General features: G+C 38.1%; 1 protein-coding gene across 1 annotated transcript in view; it reads right to left on the bottom strand.

Moving 5' to 3' along the window:
- Positions 1–16,555, bottom strand: part of LOC122794338 (TNF receptor-associated factor 3-like) — a 448,040-nt gene that overhangs the window by 187,160 nt on the left and 244,325 nt on the right. The window contains exon 5 of the mRNA XM_044062651.1: positions 16,046–16,210. Within this exon, the coding sequence (XP_043918586.1) occupies positions 16,046–16,210 (165 nt within the window). The remainder of the gene's footprint in view (positions 1–16,045; positions 16,211–16,555) is intronic.

Below are 16,555 nucleotides of genomic sequence, written 5' to 3'. Positions count from 1 at the left end.
ACCTTAAACTGTGGAGGAGGGTGTTGGTAGAGAAGACTTGTCATATATTCCCCTTCTGGAAACAAAGTGTGTGTGTGTGTTTGTGTGCAAAATAATTTTGAACAACTATCAATTACTAGTGGTAAGATTGTACTGGAAGGCTCTGGGCTCAGTCTAAGTCTAAATCCATGGGGTGATAGGGATTACAACTCACATCAATAAGTGTACAAAGCTTACTTCAGTGTGATGACTATTATCTAAGATAGCAGTGGGCATTTATGGTACACCTTTAATGACTTGCAACTGTGTTTTTTGACAGACCATACCTCTGCTCATATCATGCATTTTGTGTCATCAAATAGGATTTAATGTTTGTACTATTACATATTTTTAGTACTAGTGGTGAGATTCAAACCCCTCCCTATTATTCCCCATTTATCACAATTACAGTTTGTATGAAGAATGTTCAGCTTGAAGGGTGGAAAAACAAAAGGCGAAGAAGCCACAAAAAGAAAAGGAGATTTAAATCTGGTTGAGGTAGAACTCAGGATGAAAAACTAAAGTGTAGCATTTTGACTACACACTGAAGCAGAGTGTAATGTGATGTCTCTTTAAGCATTTGCTTTGAAAGTGAGCAACAAGAAGAAATCATTGTATATTGTTGCATAAAATGCTTATATATTTGACTGTCATGTAAAACCAAAAGATCAAAATGTGCTTATGTGTAAATAATAAAAATATGTACGACTCAGTTCCATACAGTTGATATTGTGAATGTTCCTTCTATACTTGGGCCATTTGACTTGTCATATTTTTAATATGGTGAAAGAAAATCACACTATGAATGTAAATTTAATCAGATTTTGAAGATTTATTTATTGAATGGACTGTTTTCCAAGAGTTTATCATAATTAGACAGATCCTACAGTATTGTATGTAATGCATGCTCCAAAGAAAATTCCATTAACTTTGTAGACTGAAATTTTATGGAGTTATATGGTGTACAGTGACTTAGTTAACAACATGGTTAATATAGTGAAACCAGAAGAAATTCATATTTGTATTGCTCTAGAACACTAAATATATAAAAAGAGGTCACATTTCACTTAAGTATTTGTCATGCTGGGAACAATGTATTTTTCTGTGCCTGATGCCAATCAGGGATGTTTACAAATACTGTTTGAAGAGGAATGTTGAAAGTGTGTAGTTTTAATTTATTCTGGGGAGTGCAGATGGCTAACACTTTCATTTGGTATTTCATCAACACAAAGTATTTTAGAGAGCTGTTACACAATTAAGTAAGGGGCATGAAGGTGTTGTTACTACAACTGATGATATGCTAGTATGAACTCAGTGAAAGAGCAACATGATGCAAGAATAAATGAGTTACTGAAATGACTGAGACATAATAATACAAAGCTAAACAAGAGTACATACACAATTAGACTTACAGAGGTAAAATATTTATGCCCTGTCTTAACATAAGAAGACTTGAAATCAGACAATGAGAAAGTAAGAGCAGGAATTGAACTTTCCCAAGTCATATTTAATAATATTGAGACAGATCAAAGATTTATCTATAAGCTACTTTAAAGATTTAAAAATTAATGATCAACAAAATGTAAAAAATTATGGCAAGCCCTCTTACAAGATACTAAGTGTATAACATCTGCATATAAACTAATAAAAATACTTTAATTATCAAGATCAAGTCCTTTTGTCAAATTATTGGAAAGAAAAAATACCACTGATTGAAAAAAGTAAATAGTAAAAGCAATAAATTTAACAATAAAATCAATTTCCATCCAAAAGTTAACATTTACTCAACTCATGATACTTAATAATGCATACTATATGCATCTTAGCTTGCATAAATTTAACTCTAAAAATTCTCCCAAATGCCCACACTGTAAAGATGAAATTGCTGACCTCCTCCATATGTTCTGGAGCTGTAAATGTATATACAAACTATGGAATTCCTTAAAACTACAACTGCAGAAGATGGGTTATCAAAATTCAACGCTTTCCTGGGAATTTACTATATTACATATCCCCCCCAAATAATCTATCTAGATCCCAAATGACCATACTTATGAATATCTTTTTGTTAATGAAACTCTATATAGCTACTAATTGGTTGAACCCATCGCAAACTTCATGGGACAACTTTAAGATTTTAGCGATAAAACACATACTAGCCCACAAATTACTACTCAATGAACATACCAAACATATAAATAATCGGAAGATCTGGGAACAAATTTTCAATATTATACTGGCTTAATGTACGGAACCCAGGATAATCCTTGGATATAAATACTATATAGTCAAATTTTATCAGAAATCAAATTATTATAAGATATTATACCTATTGATAAGACTCTTCAGATGTTCTTTTTTGTTAAAAATGGAAGCATTCATGTATACAGTGTACATATGTTGTAGGATTGTTGTTAGTAGTAGTGTTTGGATATTACCTGTGTATATCCCGGTCAAATGTCTGTATGAACAAATTGAAAAATAATAAAGAATTATTATTGAAAAAAAAGAAAGTAAGAGCCATAGTACAGATACTTTGAACAAATGAGCTCTTGTAAGATTTTTAGAAATAATGCGGTATCTTTTAAAGTTTATTCCACACTTTCCAGATATCAGTTTGTCATTAGAATATCAAAATGTAATGTGGAATGGCACTGGTACTGATTACACAGTGAAAAAAAGGGTTCTGAAATGCTTAAACAAGTGGTATATGAAGCATCCACATTGACATATTTATGTCAGTCATATTATACTAGATACCAGTCAGAATGGTACTTGCACAATCAAAAGAGTCATGGGAATTGTCATAAGAAAGAAAGAATAAAAATTGCTTTCCAAAGTGTTTGGATGTGAACATTTACATGAATATATTTATGAGAAATCTTTGTTGGCGGAAACAAACTATAAACCACTGCAGAGTATATGTATATGTATATATATATATATATATATATGTATATATATATATATATATATATATATATATATATATATATATATATATATATATATATATATATATATATATATATAAATATATATATATATATATATATCTAGGACCTCGGTGCAGCGTTAGCGTTGTCGCCTCACAGCAAGAGGTTCTCCCGTTCAATTCTTGGCTGGAGCGCCTTCTGTGTGGAGTCTGCATGTCCTCCCCACGGTCAAGTGACATTTAAAGACATGCAAGTAGGTGCATGCGTGAATGGGTGCACCTTCTTTGAAGGTTGGGCATTGGGCTGGCAACTCGGCACCGTAAAAATCCACTGCCAATCATTAGCGGACCGGAGTTCCACTGTGGCGACCCCTAAATGGGAAAAATCGAAAGAACTCTTTGTTTAAGGCACCACAAAGACTGCACAAAGTGTTGCTGAGACTGCATAAGTATGACTTAATTGTGAAGTATAAGCCAGACAAGGAAGTGCATATAGTATATACTTTAAGTCATTTGCATCTGCCAGAGTAACAAGAGCATTTGTCTGCAAAAGAAATAGAACTGAAAGGGATAATACTGCACTTGACTATGACCAAACAGAAATGGAAAATTTTAACAGTGCACTTGGAGAGCATTAGAGATGAAAGTGGTTCAAGATGTGACAAAGGCTGGACAGAGCAAAAATCAAATGTAAGGAAAGAAATGCCATTTTTAGTTTAAAAATTAAATAAGATATTTGCATGGTCTGATATTTAAAGCATCCACCTTAACAGTACTGAGTCAGCTAAAGAAAGAAATGTTGGCAAAACTACAGCAGTCACATTTGGACATTTTGAAGGTAATTAGTAGCAAGTTATGAACAGGTTGGGCATATAATGAGGGCTGAACAAGAACTTAGAACATACTGAATGAACAGTGAATGTCATAACAGTAATCCAAAGGATGACTTCTTTTACAGTAAATGGAAAACCATGGAGTAAAATTTGAAAATCTTTGTTTCAGTTTTGGAATTGTCTGTATCTAAAATGTATTTACTATTCTTCAAAATTTCCAAAGGTCATACAATTAATAAACATGGAATGGAAATGAATAGATTTTTTAGAGCAATGGAATTTCAAAAACTGACCTTTAATCTGAACTAGCCACTGCACAGTGGCCCCTTCAAGAGAACAGCACAAACTATGAAAAAATAAGGAAAAATGTGCAGAGCATTAACACTGACTGCTCTACCTTAACCTAACCACAGAAGTACTTCCTTACAAAGTATTTATTAGCAGCTCAACTACTAATGAGTCATAGACTACAATACAGACTACCTACTTCTTCTTCCTTACTTAACCTGACAATGTCATATCAGTACTGAGTGACTGAAAGCAAAGCTGTCTAGACAATAGTTTTAGAACAACAAAAGAGTAAGATATCCATCTTCTTTGAATGACTGTGATAGAATTAAAGTTCAGCTTCAGTCTACCATGTCATAACATTGCAGAGAGACTGAAAACAAATTCATTTTGACAAAAGTCGTATAAAAACAGAACAGGAATATGCCCATCTACTTTGAAAGAGAGTGATAGCATTGCAGGTCAATAAAGTACTACAGAAATCAAGCCAGAAGGAGGGATTACGAAAAAAATCTGTAGACGAGACATTTTGTTACTTGTAATGTGGATGGAAAGTTGACTGCCTATTGAAGTGTTGGCACTCAAAATGCAGAGTGCTGAAAAGCCAAAAAAAAGTCTGAAAACACAGAAGAGCTAATCTCAAAAATCGTTGTTCTTCTTAAAACTTCTTTTTGCAATGGGCAAGCCCCCTCCTGCAGCTCTCATGTGGTTTGCAAGCCCTCTATCCACAAAAAGCTTATATTTACCAACTCTGAGATTGTAATACATTGGAGGAAAGGGAATATTCCAAGAAATGGCATCTCAGACTTAGTATATATAAGTCCGATCTTTCAGCCATTCAGTCTCCCTGTGTTTCAGGACTCACTCTAGCCGGTCCAAACATTTCAAATGGTTACCTGGAAATTCCTGAATAAAAACATAGGCTTTTGTTTAAAATGAATGTGCCCCAAAGAGAACATGATAAATAGAAACTGGGTTTAAAAAGCCTTCAGCCAAGAGGTGTATCAAGAAGTGTCTAGAGAAATTGCCTTCCCTATCAAAGACTGATATCAAAGTATAGGAAAAGAGAAAGAAATAGGGGGATCCTAAGCAAAAGACCAGCACTGGTAGAGTTTTTAGTAGAACCTAGAACAGAAGCTGCTGTTAAAAAATTAGTAATTAGTACAACATATAAAATATTGAATGATAACTATAACAGCCAATCAGAGGAGTATAGAAAGGATTGGGAAGAGAGAATGGATAAGCAATTCACAAAGAAACGATGGGGGTATATGTATGCCTTACAAATATGCAGCAAGGTCTAGAAGATTTAGGATCTTTGCTTGGAAGTGTTTACATAGGTATTTTTATACCCCAAGTAGACTCCAAAGACTTTTTCCACAGGTTGACAATAAATGTTGGAGGTGTGATGAGGAAGAATGAGGAAATTGGGAAGATATTTTCTGGGAGTGTAATGAGTTGCCAGACTTTAAAGATTCTCTACAGATTTGTTCTGTCAGAGATACTGGGTGAGTAAATTGGTGTAATGAAGGAAAAGATTTTTTAGGCTATGATACAGAATCAGAATTGTCTAGAAATTGTAAGGCCTTGCTGAGTTTGATTATGGTGGCTGCCAATAAACAATTACTAGAAAATGGAAATCAAAGTCCAAACCAACTTTGCTAGAAGTAGTGAATATAGTAACAGAGATAAAACAACTGGAATTGGGATCCTTATAGGTTCATAGGTAGGTACTAGGCTATCGGCCCTGGGGCCTATATAAGCCTAGCCAAAAACTTTCCCTGGCTTTCACCACCCAAGAAAGTTATTTTCCTGCTCCCCTGTCTAGCAGAGCCACAGAAGTGATCCCTGGGGAGAATTTCCTATTTCCCATCCAATTGTCAAGATTTTTCTTAGAGGGCTAATGAGGAGTTTTGCTTGACATGAATGGGTAGTCTGTTCTAAAGCATAGGAAGTCTCTGGGACAGAAATCTATCCCTCCAGCATGTTCTGTTTATTGTGGTGGCAAGGTTTAGGTCCCTGGAGCATGTGGCTTGGAGTGATTGGTGTTTCTTTAAGTGTAGCATGTCCAACAGATCTCGGTTTGACATGACTTTGTATGTTAGGCAGAGGTCGCCTCTGACTAGGCGATAAGGGACTGAGTAGAGCTGGAGTTTTTTTGAGACTGTCTGCATATGGCTTCTGTCTGAGGCCAGTAATCCTCTTAGTGAGGTATTTCTGTGGCTTTTCTAGTTGTTGTAGATGTCTTGTGAGGTACATGCCAAACACAGCATTGTACTCTATAATTAGTCTGAGGGATGAGTAGCGAGGAACAATGATCTCTTTTTTTCTGGAGGTGAACCCATTTGTGGTGAGGTGTGCCATGTAGAAGGATTTCTTGATTACTGTGGCGATGTGATTATCAAAGGAGAGACTACTGTCCATCTGTGTCCGAAGGTCTCTTATCACACTTACGGTGTTTAGTAAGCTACCGCTTATGTGGTAGTTCATAGGTACAGTGTTTTTTCCCAAAGGGGATGAAAATGCACTTCTTGTCATTGAGCTTGAGGCCATGACTTTGACACCAAGCATCAGTCTCAGTGAGGCCCCTTTGTAGAATGTCCACATCATTAGGTGATTCTATTATGAAACCTAGTTTGCAGTCATCTGCAAACTTCATTAACCAAAGGCCTGCTGTATTAGCCTGGACTTCTGAGAAGTAGATGCCAAACAGGAGAGGACCCAGGACTGAGCCCTGTGGTACTCCACTTGTCACTGGCCTGAAGTTGGATTTGGAGTCGGCTACTTTCACTGTGTGGGTTCTGTCAGTGAGCCAGTTGGCCACCAATCTTGTGACATGGATTTATGCCTAATCCAATTAGTTTATCTATAATACCAGAGTGGGGGATGACGTCGAAAGCCTTGGCGAGGTCAAGATAGGCAGTGTGCACCACCTTACCCTCGTCTATAGCTCTGGTGTCTGCTTCAAAGAAGTCAATCAAGTTTAGGAGGCATCATCTACCCCTTACAAACTCAAACTGAATGAGGTCCAGAGTATGGAGGTTACCTATGTCCTTGTTTATAAGCTCCAGGATGATATGTTCCATGGCCTTGCAGACCAGGCTCGTCAGGCTAATAGGGCAGTAGTTCCCAGGGTCTGTGGTGGCGCCCTCTTTGTGGAGTAGAGTGAAAATGGTAGGCGCAAATTACATAAAAAAAATGAATTGTGGGAATAATACATGAAGAGGAGGAACGGGGTTTAAAAGAAGGCAGTGTTTGAATGAGATATGTAATGTTTGACTGACAATGACTGGATAGATTAAGTGATGCATAATGTTTGCATCTAAAATTATGTCAATATGGTTTGTGATGTATAACATTTTGTAGTTAAAATTATGTCAAATGGGTTTGTTTTCATTTATATAAATGTACGATTGCCCATGCTATACATGATCATTTTCTTGTTTAAAAAAACAATGTCTAGAGAAGTGTCTGAGAAAGTGTCTACAGAAGCATTTTTACAACCAGCAGTGAGTGAGCCAAGTATTCATCTGAATTCAGAACAATCTGACAGACAGTGTGACAAAACATTTCTGTTACGTTTCTTAGTACATCAGCATTAGAAGTAGATACAGGGATTCTCAAAGATATTTGAAACAGGGTGTGACAAATCAGAAAGACATTCAGTGGCAAGGACTGAAAAGTATTTAGTTCCTTTTCTGAAATGTACTATATTCTGTACTAATAAAGTGTTTTGTCAATTAAAATATAAAACAATGTTGAAATGCCTGTGAATTTGTAAAAAAAGTGACAGAAAGTGATAACTGCATTTTGAAAAGCTGACATGGTGAAAGGTAGAATGCTTTTTTAAATAATATAATGCCGTGGGATAATGTAGAAAATATAAAAGAGAAAAGTTAAGAGATACTGAATTTGTGTGTGTGTGTAAAACACTTGTATTAAAAGATGGGGATTATTTTTTATACTGTTTAATGTATCTGCTGATACACCCATCATAGAGGATTTGGCCCAGACTATACCTTCTACAGGTTCCTTGAATCCCATGAATAGGGTATTTGGTTTAATGGTGAGTGTCTCCAGTAAGTCTAGATACAAGCTAATAAGTTTTAGGAACATAGAGTGTGACCTTTAGCTTACTAGGATATGTATAGGACTTTTGCCTGTGGTGATTTGTATGTGGATACATTCCAGGGCCTTGTCCTGTTTAATCAGTGTAGAGTTATGCTTGTTGTTAATACAGATGGAGACTCCTGCACCTTTTGTCCCTGTCTGTGCAGCTGATGGTTTAAATGTGTTGAATGCACTGAAGCATTGCACTGCTGGAGTACTTTCTGCAGATTTAAATCATGTCTCTGTAACAACACAGATGTCTACATTCTCCAGAGTGAGGAGCACTTGTAGGGTGTGGAGTTTCTTGTTTAGGCTCCCAGGATTGTGCAGTAACACCTTCCAGTTTCTTTGGGTTTTATTTGCTTAGTATGTAAGTTTGCCAATTTGGCATTGCCTTAAAAAGAATTTAAGGGGGATGATAAAGTTTTAGCCAATGTTCGGAAACCTAGGGGAGACGGGTGTGGACCATCCTTTGCAAAGTAACATTGTCTGTTAACCATGCCCTGCCATGCTGACAAATTGTACCAGAAAGTGCACCACTAATAAACAGAACTCAGGCAAAAAAAAAAAATGGATCTGGAAATATAGTTTGAAAAAAACGCTCACATTACAATTTGTGGATTTGAAATCAATGGTACAATAATTGGAGTCCTTGTCAAAGATTACAAATAATGTCTCTATGTGATCAGAAAACACACCAGGCTGCATTCTTATTAGTGCCAACTATATATTACCCAAGCCTCTGCTTAAACTGCTCCAACTCAGCCTAGAGAGCAGTCACTGTGGCTGCTCTGCACAAAGATGGCCCCTCTACAGACACAAGTAATTATAGGCCAATCAGTCTTACCAGCCTTACATACAAACCCATGGAATAGATCACAGCAAAACTTGTTTATGCAGATGAAGACAACTGCCGTTATCTAGACTCTCACTCAGTCTGGTTTTGTAAAGGGCAGGCCCTGCACCTGAACCTAGTAAACTTCTTTGAAAAGATTGCAGAGGCTGTGGACAGTGGTCAGTCTGTCTATATTCTTATCTTAGCTTAGACAGATCCCAAGTAGTGAAAATGGTGCCCCCCCCCCATCTCTGAACGTAAAATTGTAACTAATTGGTGTACCACAGGGATCAGTGCTAGGCTCTCTCTTTTTCAGTATTTATTTTTGCAAACATGCAAGAGTATATCCCTGATATGTGTTTAACCAAGTTTGCTGATGACTGCAAGCTGGGCAATATTACCTGCTTGTCCACTGATATTAAACTGCTTCAAAAAGGGATGGAATATGCAAATACTTGGTGTATTGAAAACAGTCTCAGGCTAAACGGAAGAAAGTGCAAATGTTGTTCCACCTCGTATGCTGTAAGTTGTACTCCTCTTCAAACAGATATGGTCTTAAGAGACCTGAGTACTCATGTAAACAACTGTCTCTCATTCCATTATAATGTTTCCACTATAGTCAAGAAATTCGTCTCCCTAGCCCAGTTAATCTCCAAGGAAATATCTGCAAGATCCAAAGAAGTCGAGTTACCGCTGTATTCTTCCCTTATCAGGGCCATCACTGAACGTAATACCCCTCAGGCATGTAGAAATCCAAGCATTTTGCCCATCTGGAAAGGTCCCAATGAATTTTAACCAAAGAAGTAAACTCTTTAAATTCTTTAAACTATCAACATAGATTAGCACAATTTTCCTTATACTCAGTAGCTTACCAGCTTCACTGAGGTGACCTATGTCTTACTTTTTGATCTATGAAGGACCCAATCTTATTTGACCAATTTCTTTGCAAAACCAGTGGCTCTATAAACACCAATACTTGGGCCCTACAGTTATAAACTAACAAGACTCGATGGAGGAACTGGTTCCTAATGCAACAAATTCTCATCTTATGGAATAAACTGGCACTAGAGATCAAGGAAAGCCTTCTTTGTCTACATTTATAGCTAGTCTTGATGACTGGATGGATAGACATAAATTTACAGTAGGGTTATCACGCATGGGCCTGCTTGAATGGAGAAGTGCGCCCTATGAAATACTCATGAGGTGGTGGCAAGAACTTTCAAGTGTGTCTGCTTAAAGCTATATATTGTTAGGCCTCTTATGGTCCATGGGACAGCTTGTTTAGCATTGTTCCTGTGTTCTTATTAGCCAAGCTAGAAGATGTACTAAGCCCTCTTAAAGGATGACAGTGGGAAAATATATGGGTTGGTGGTGGACTAATTGATGGATACAGTAGTTTGTTAGTAGTCCTAATCTCTCTAATGGATGGGAGATCCTTTCTACCAAACTGTACAAACATGTGTAGTGAGATATAGTGGTGTAATATAACAAGTCTTTTGGAATTTCGCCCATAAACCTTGATCAGTATGGTTTTACACCTAGTAGCTCTTGTTTTTTAAACCTTGTTGGTTTCTATGACAGTCCTGAGTGTGTAGAAGCAGGATTTACTCCTACTGTAGTGTATACATACGTCTCAAAGACATCTGATACCATATCTCACAGTGAAATGATAAAGAAATAACAGTCCTTTTACTGAAAAGTGGTTCATTAAGTGCATTTACAGAAACTACTAAGGGTCTCACCTCAGCATGGAAACTGCTTTATAACAGGTTAGCATACAGCTCAGTGATGGGACCCATTCTTTTTAATACATTTTCTCAGCTGTGAAGTTAAACTATGGATGGATAGTCAAGTATGGTGATTATTGCAAAATGGTGGCCATTGTCTCAAACATGGGGGATATTTTGACACAGCAGTCGGCTGTAAACGATTTCTTTCAGTGGTGATTTCATTACAGTCTTAGTATAGATGCTAAAACATCTATATTAAGGCACTTTTGTCACATTTAACTTATTCATAGGTTCATCAGTTGTATACACTGTAGATGCAACAGATATCTTTGTAAAATACTTGACAACTTCAACTTCATTCATAGAATCTCCTCTGTGCCCAGCCCTGTGACACCATAGGATACAGCCGTAACTAGAGTTCAGGCAACCTGTGTTCACTGAATGGCCCAGGCGTCTGAGGGAAAAGAATGGGAAGGATGAGCCTGAGCTGCTGACACAAGCTCACTTAGCTTTGGGGAGAGAGGCTGCTAGTTCCATGCTACTGGCAATGCCTAGCAGCAGCTGAGAGAATCACTCACCTGTATTGGTCACATTGGCTCATGCTGCATTAGAGTGGGACTTTCTGTGAGCCAAGTATTAGGAGGTATGTGTGGGAGCATGCTCACCCTTCCCTTCCCCTGAAAGGCAGCTACAGCAAGACTATAGGTAGACTAGGGGTAGGCCTTGCTGAGGGATCAGTAAGCTGAACCACTCCCTACCAAATCACTCTTGCTCATGAGGAATGGATGGGCCATCACAGCCTCCTGATTCCAGCCGACTCTAGCATGTGGATGCTTGGTCCCTCCAATGCACAATAAATAGGCCAACTAGGTACAGGTAGCAGAGTCATTGTGCAGGGTTCCTTTGTGGGGAAGGGGGAATTAACAAATGCTCCTTTTTTGTTACAAGGACCAATAGAGCTATTCATTTAGTCTAGAGCAATTTCATCTCTAGACAATGTAAGGTTTTTAATACAGTCTTTACTTCTGATGAAATCCAGTGGTTTATAACACAGAGGATGAAAGCACTAACTGACTAAAATTTTGGGATAATTGCTTGAAGTGATTTTGTCTGTATTCATTTCTCCTAGCCTATGGTTCTTTCTGGTTTGTGTGCACTTGTGAGAATTTGTAGTTAATTTTTAATACCTCCACATACGGCCTTCTTAGAGCCAAATTTAGATTAAATAATGAATTTTATTACTACAATAAATGTTGACTGCTCATTTGGAAACAAATAGAGAATTCTTAACATGAAAAGTATAAATATAAACTTTATATCATCTATGCAATAAGATACCAAGTGACAAATCCCCCATGGTTTCATCTGAAGTTATAGAGTCTGTACCTGACTTTTTGCTATTGTATTTGTTTTTCTTTTTCTTCAGCTTTGATTATATTCACTTTGTCCAGTTCTATGTTAGGACTTCAAAACTGACACCTAGCCTTATAACATACACAGAGCGTTAGCTTGTATATTGTTTATATAAGAGAGTACTGCATTGATAAAAGCTGATTTTTGATTTTAATATTTGGCTCATGGCTACACCTACATATACCTTTGGTGATTTTACTTTGGAATTTTGGTGTAATTTTAAAACCGTCTCTTAGTGAGGACAAGAAAATGGCTGTACTTCCAATCACTAAGTAGCACTGTTTTTTTTAGCTTTTTTTTATGGCTTTATACCCATAATAGGCTGCCATATTTTGCCTCTGCCTTATTTCCCATTACCATGAAGATGACTCTGAAAACACCCTGCATGACCTATCAGAACGTTTGGTGGTATCACTACATCCTAAAGTGCAGTACAACTTCTAATATTCAGCTTATTGTTAGCCAAAGATGTTGCATGACACCTAACAGCAGGTTTCCATATGAAACTTAGTGGGCAAATATGTGAAATCAGTATTAAAGGTTACTGAAGTATCTAACATCTAGCAATACATGAGTAAAGGCAATAACGTAATAACTAAATTAATTATAATGCAGTAATAAAGACTTATTAGAGGTATTTTAGTTGCACAATGTTTGGATTGGATTGTAACCTAGCAATTGGGGATCCACAAGCCAATTAATTTCTTCGTGTCAATCCCAAGCCTAGATAAATGGGGAGGGTTACGTCAGGAAGGGCATCCGGTGTAAAACCTCTGCCAAATGACATACGAGGACAACAATACAGATTTCCATACTGGATTGGTCGAGGCCCGGGTTAACAAAGACCGCCACCAGTATTGTTAGCCAACAGGGTGCTGGCGGAAATTGGGCTACTGTTGGCCGAAGGAGAAGAAGAGGGGGAGGCATGCCCGAAGGCAGGAAGAGAGGAGGAAAGTTAGTAGTGTGAAGTGAGGGTAGGAACTTTGAATGCTGGCAGTATAACTGGTATAGGGAGAGAGCTAGCTGATATGATGGAGAGAAGGAAGGTTGATATATTGTGTGTGCAAGAGACCAGATGGAAGGGGAGTAAGGCCAGGTGTATAGGAGGTGGGTTCAAATTGTTCTATCATGGTATGGATTGCAGGAGAAATGGGGTAGGGGTTATCCTGAAGGAACAGTATGTCAAGAGTGTTTTGGAGGTGAAAAGAATGTCAGATACAGTGATGTTTATGAAGCTGGAAATTGATGGTGTAATGATGAATATTGTTAGTGCATACGCTCCGCAAGTTGGGTGTGCAATGGATGAGAAAGAAAAATTTTGGAGTGAGTTGGATGAAGTGGCGGTGAGTGTACCTAATGGTGAGAGACTGGTGATTGGATTAGATTTCAATGGACATGTTGGTGAAGGGAACACAGAGGATGAGGAAGTGATGGGTAGGTATGGTGTTAATGAGAGGAATGCAGAAAGTCAGATGATAGTGGATTTTGTGAAAAGGATGGACTTTGCTGTGGTGAATACATATTTTAAGAAGAGGGAGGAACACGGAGTGACGTACAAGAGTGGAGGAAAATGCACACAGGTGAATTATATCCTATGCAGGAGGGCCAGTCTGAAGGAGATTGGAGACTGCAAAGTGGTGACAGGGGGTAAGTGTCATTAGGCAGCATAGAATGGTGGTCTGTAGGGTGACATTGGTGATCAAGAAGAGGAGGAGGAGGAGGAGTGTGAGAGTAGTGCCAAGGATTAAATGGTGGAAGTTGAAAAAGGGTGATTGTGAGGTGGAGTTCAGATGAGAGTTAAGTGTTATGTGGTGATTATTTTGTTACTCCTGGAAGGCTGGTTTGTGCTGTGGTGCCAGAGTTCTTTTATAAAATTAACTGAAATACAGAGATTGTGGTGTGGCTTTTTTCCTGGCTGAGTAGTTTGGTTTTGCATTTACTGCAATTCTTGAATATCAAGCTAAGATCATCTCGCTGCTTTTTATAAACATAGCTTAGATGGTGGTATGCCGTCTCTTAGCTTGATATTCAGGTGTTGTCTTGGATCTATTTACTGCAATTCTTTTTGTTTTGTAGATTGTAAGAGTTAAGATGGGCACTGGGGGGCAGTGAAGAGTTACCGAATAGCTGGGTAACTACAGCAGAGCTAGTAAGGGAGATGGCTAGAAAGGTGCTTGGTGTGACATCTGGAAAGAGGAAGGAGGACAAAAAGACCTGGTGGTGGAATGAGGAAGTACAGGAGAGTATACAGAGAAAGAGGTTGGCGAAGAAGAAGTGGGATTGTCAGAGAGATGAAGAAAGTAGAGTGGAGTATAAGGAGATGAGATGCATGGCAAAGAGAGAGGTGGTGAAGGCTAAGGATAAGGCATATGGAGAGTTGTATGAAAGGTTGGACATTAAAGAAGGAGAAAAGGACCTGTACCGATTGGCTAGACAGAGGGACCGAGCTGGGAAAGATGTGCAGTAGGTAAGGATGATAAAGGATAGTGAGGGAAATGTACTCACAAGCGAGGAAAGTGCGTTGAGCAGATGGAAAGAGCACTTTGAGAGGCTGATGAATGAAGAGAATGAGAGAGAAATGGCAGTGGAGTTTTTAACCAGATTGTTTAATGAAATCTTGGAAAGTGAGAGGATGCCTGAGAAGTGGAGAAAAAGTGTTTTGGTACCTATATTTAAGTATAAGGGTGATTTACAAAGCTGTAGTAACTACAGAGGGATAACATTGATCAGTCACAGCATGAAGTTATGGGAAAGAGTAGTGGAAGCTAGGTTAAGAAGGGAGGTGATGATTAGTGATCAGCAGTATGGTTTCATGCCGGGAAAGAGCACTACAGATACGATATTTGCTCTGAGAGTGTTGATGGAGAAATATAGAGAAGGTCAGAAGGAGTTGCATTGTGTTTTTGTAGACTAAGAGAAAGCATATGACAGGGTGCCTAGAGAGGAGTTGTGGTATTCTATGAGGAAGTTGGGAGTGGCAGACAAGTATGTAAGAGTGGTACAGGATATGTACAGGAGTAGTGTGACACTGGTGATGTCTGCATTGGGAATGATGGATGCATTTAAGGAGGAGGTGGGATTACATCATGGATCAGCTCTGAGATCAGACAGGAGGCCCCGTGGACTATGATGTTTGCAGATGACATTGTGATCTGTAGTGAGAGTAGGAATCAGGTTGAGGAGACTCTGGAGAGGTGGAGATATGCTCTAGAGAGGAGAGGAATGAAGGTCAGCAGAACTAACACAGAATATGTGTGTGTGAATGAGAGGGAGGATAGAGGAATGGTGAGGATGCAGGGAGTAGAGTTGACAAAGGTGGATGAGTTTAAGTACTTGGGATTAACAGTTCAGAGTAATGGTGAGTGTGGAAGAGAGGTGAAGATATGAAGGTTTTGTTATTCCAATACCTGGCTTGAACCAAAGCTTGACTTAGTTTTGCTGAACTTTATTAAACTAAAGGCATTCATTACTGACTCAAATCTGGGGATTGAACTCTGGACCCTCTGCATTTTGTACAATTGTCAGTGGACCAGCACTGACCTAATACCTAATTTCCTCCAACAGTAGTTTCTCCTTTCAATTAAGAATCCATGTTGAAGTTGATTTTAAACACATAAGCATCCAATGAAGTACAAACCATAAACCTAGTATTTTGTTAACTCAACAAGAGAGGAAAACTCCGACACTAGAATTTAGTTCCTCATATGTAATGAAATCTTTGCATAATACCACCTTATTTTAGAAATGACTTTTAATTAAATTTCTTGTTTTCCCTGTCACTTTTATTAGTTAAGCAGAAAACAATTGTAATGCAGTGTGTAACTCTTCAGGTCCCACGGCTGCTTTCACAAACTAATTTAAAGACACAAATAAATGGAAATACCTGCATTTCATAAAGGATGATGCTCTGATGGCAATATCTGCATTCCTCCAAACGGAACTTGCAGCAAGTTAGCAGGTGGTCAGAAAGGTTAACTCGCAGAACCAGCTCCCTGCAGACAGAATTTGGGCACTGAATGGGCTGCCATAAACATTCACTAAGGTGTACCTGAAAATCAGAAATTCATACAGAACATAATCAAATTCTAGTAGGCAGGCAGAATTCGAAAGCTTCTAATTCGAGCAAAGGAAAAGCTTGGCCCCTGCAAAACTCATCTGGGGTGAGTAAAAATGTGCATTGCTAACCATATTCAGCAGAATTCTAAAATATGCTGTAATTCATTATTACTGTGTGAACACTTTAAGTGTCATAAATACTACAAAGCATGTTTTACTTGTTTAAACATTCTAACAGATGTCATCTGAAGTAAAACTGGGGAATTCCAGGCCCTCCCTCCAAAATGCAATTTTTTTAGCCATTTATATGAATTTTGTTGTACACATTCCCTTATGA

This window comes from Protopterus annectens, chromosome 1.part0 (genome assembly GCF_019279795.1).
Source record: "Protopterus annectens isolate FY-2018-M chromosome 1.part0, PAN1.0, whole genome shotgun sequence".
Lineage (NCBI taxonomy): Eukaryota > Metazoa > Chordata > Ceratodontiformes > Protopteridae > Protopterus > Protopterus annectens.
The sequence above is the reverse complement of the archived record's forward strand: the minus strand, read 5'-3'. Positions and strand labels throughout refer to the sequence as shown.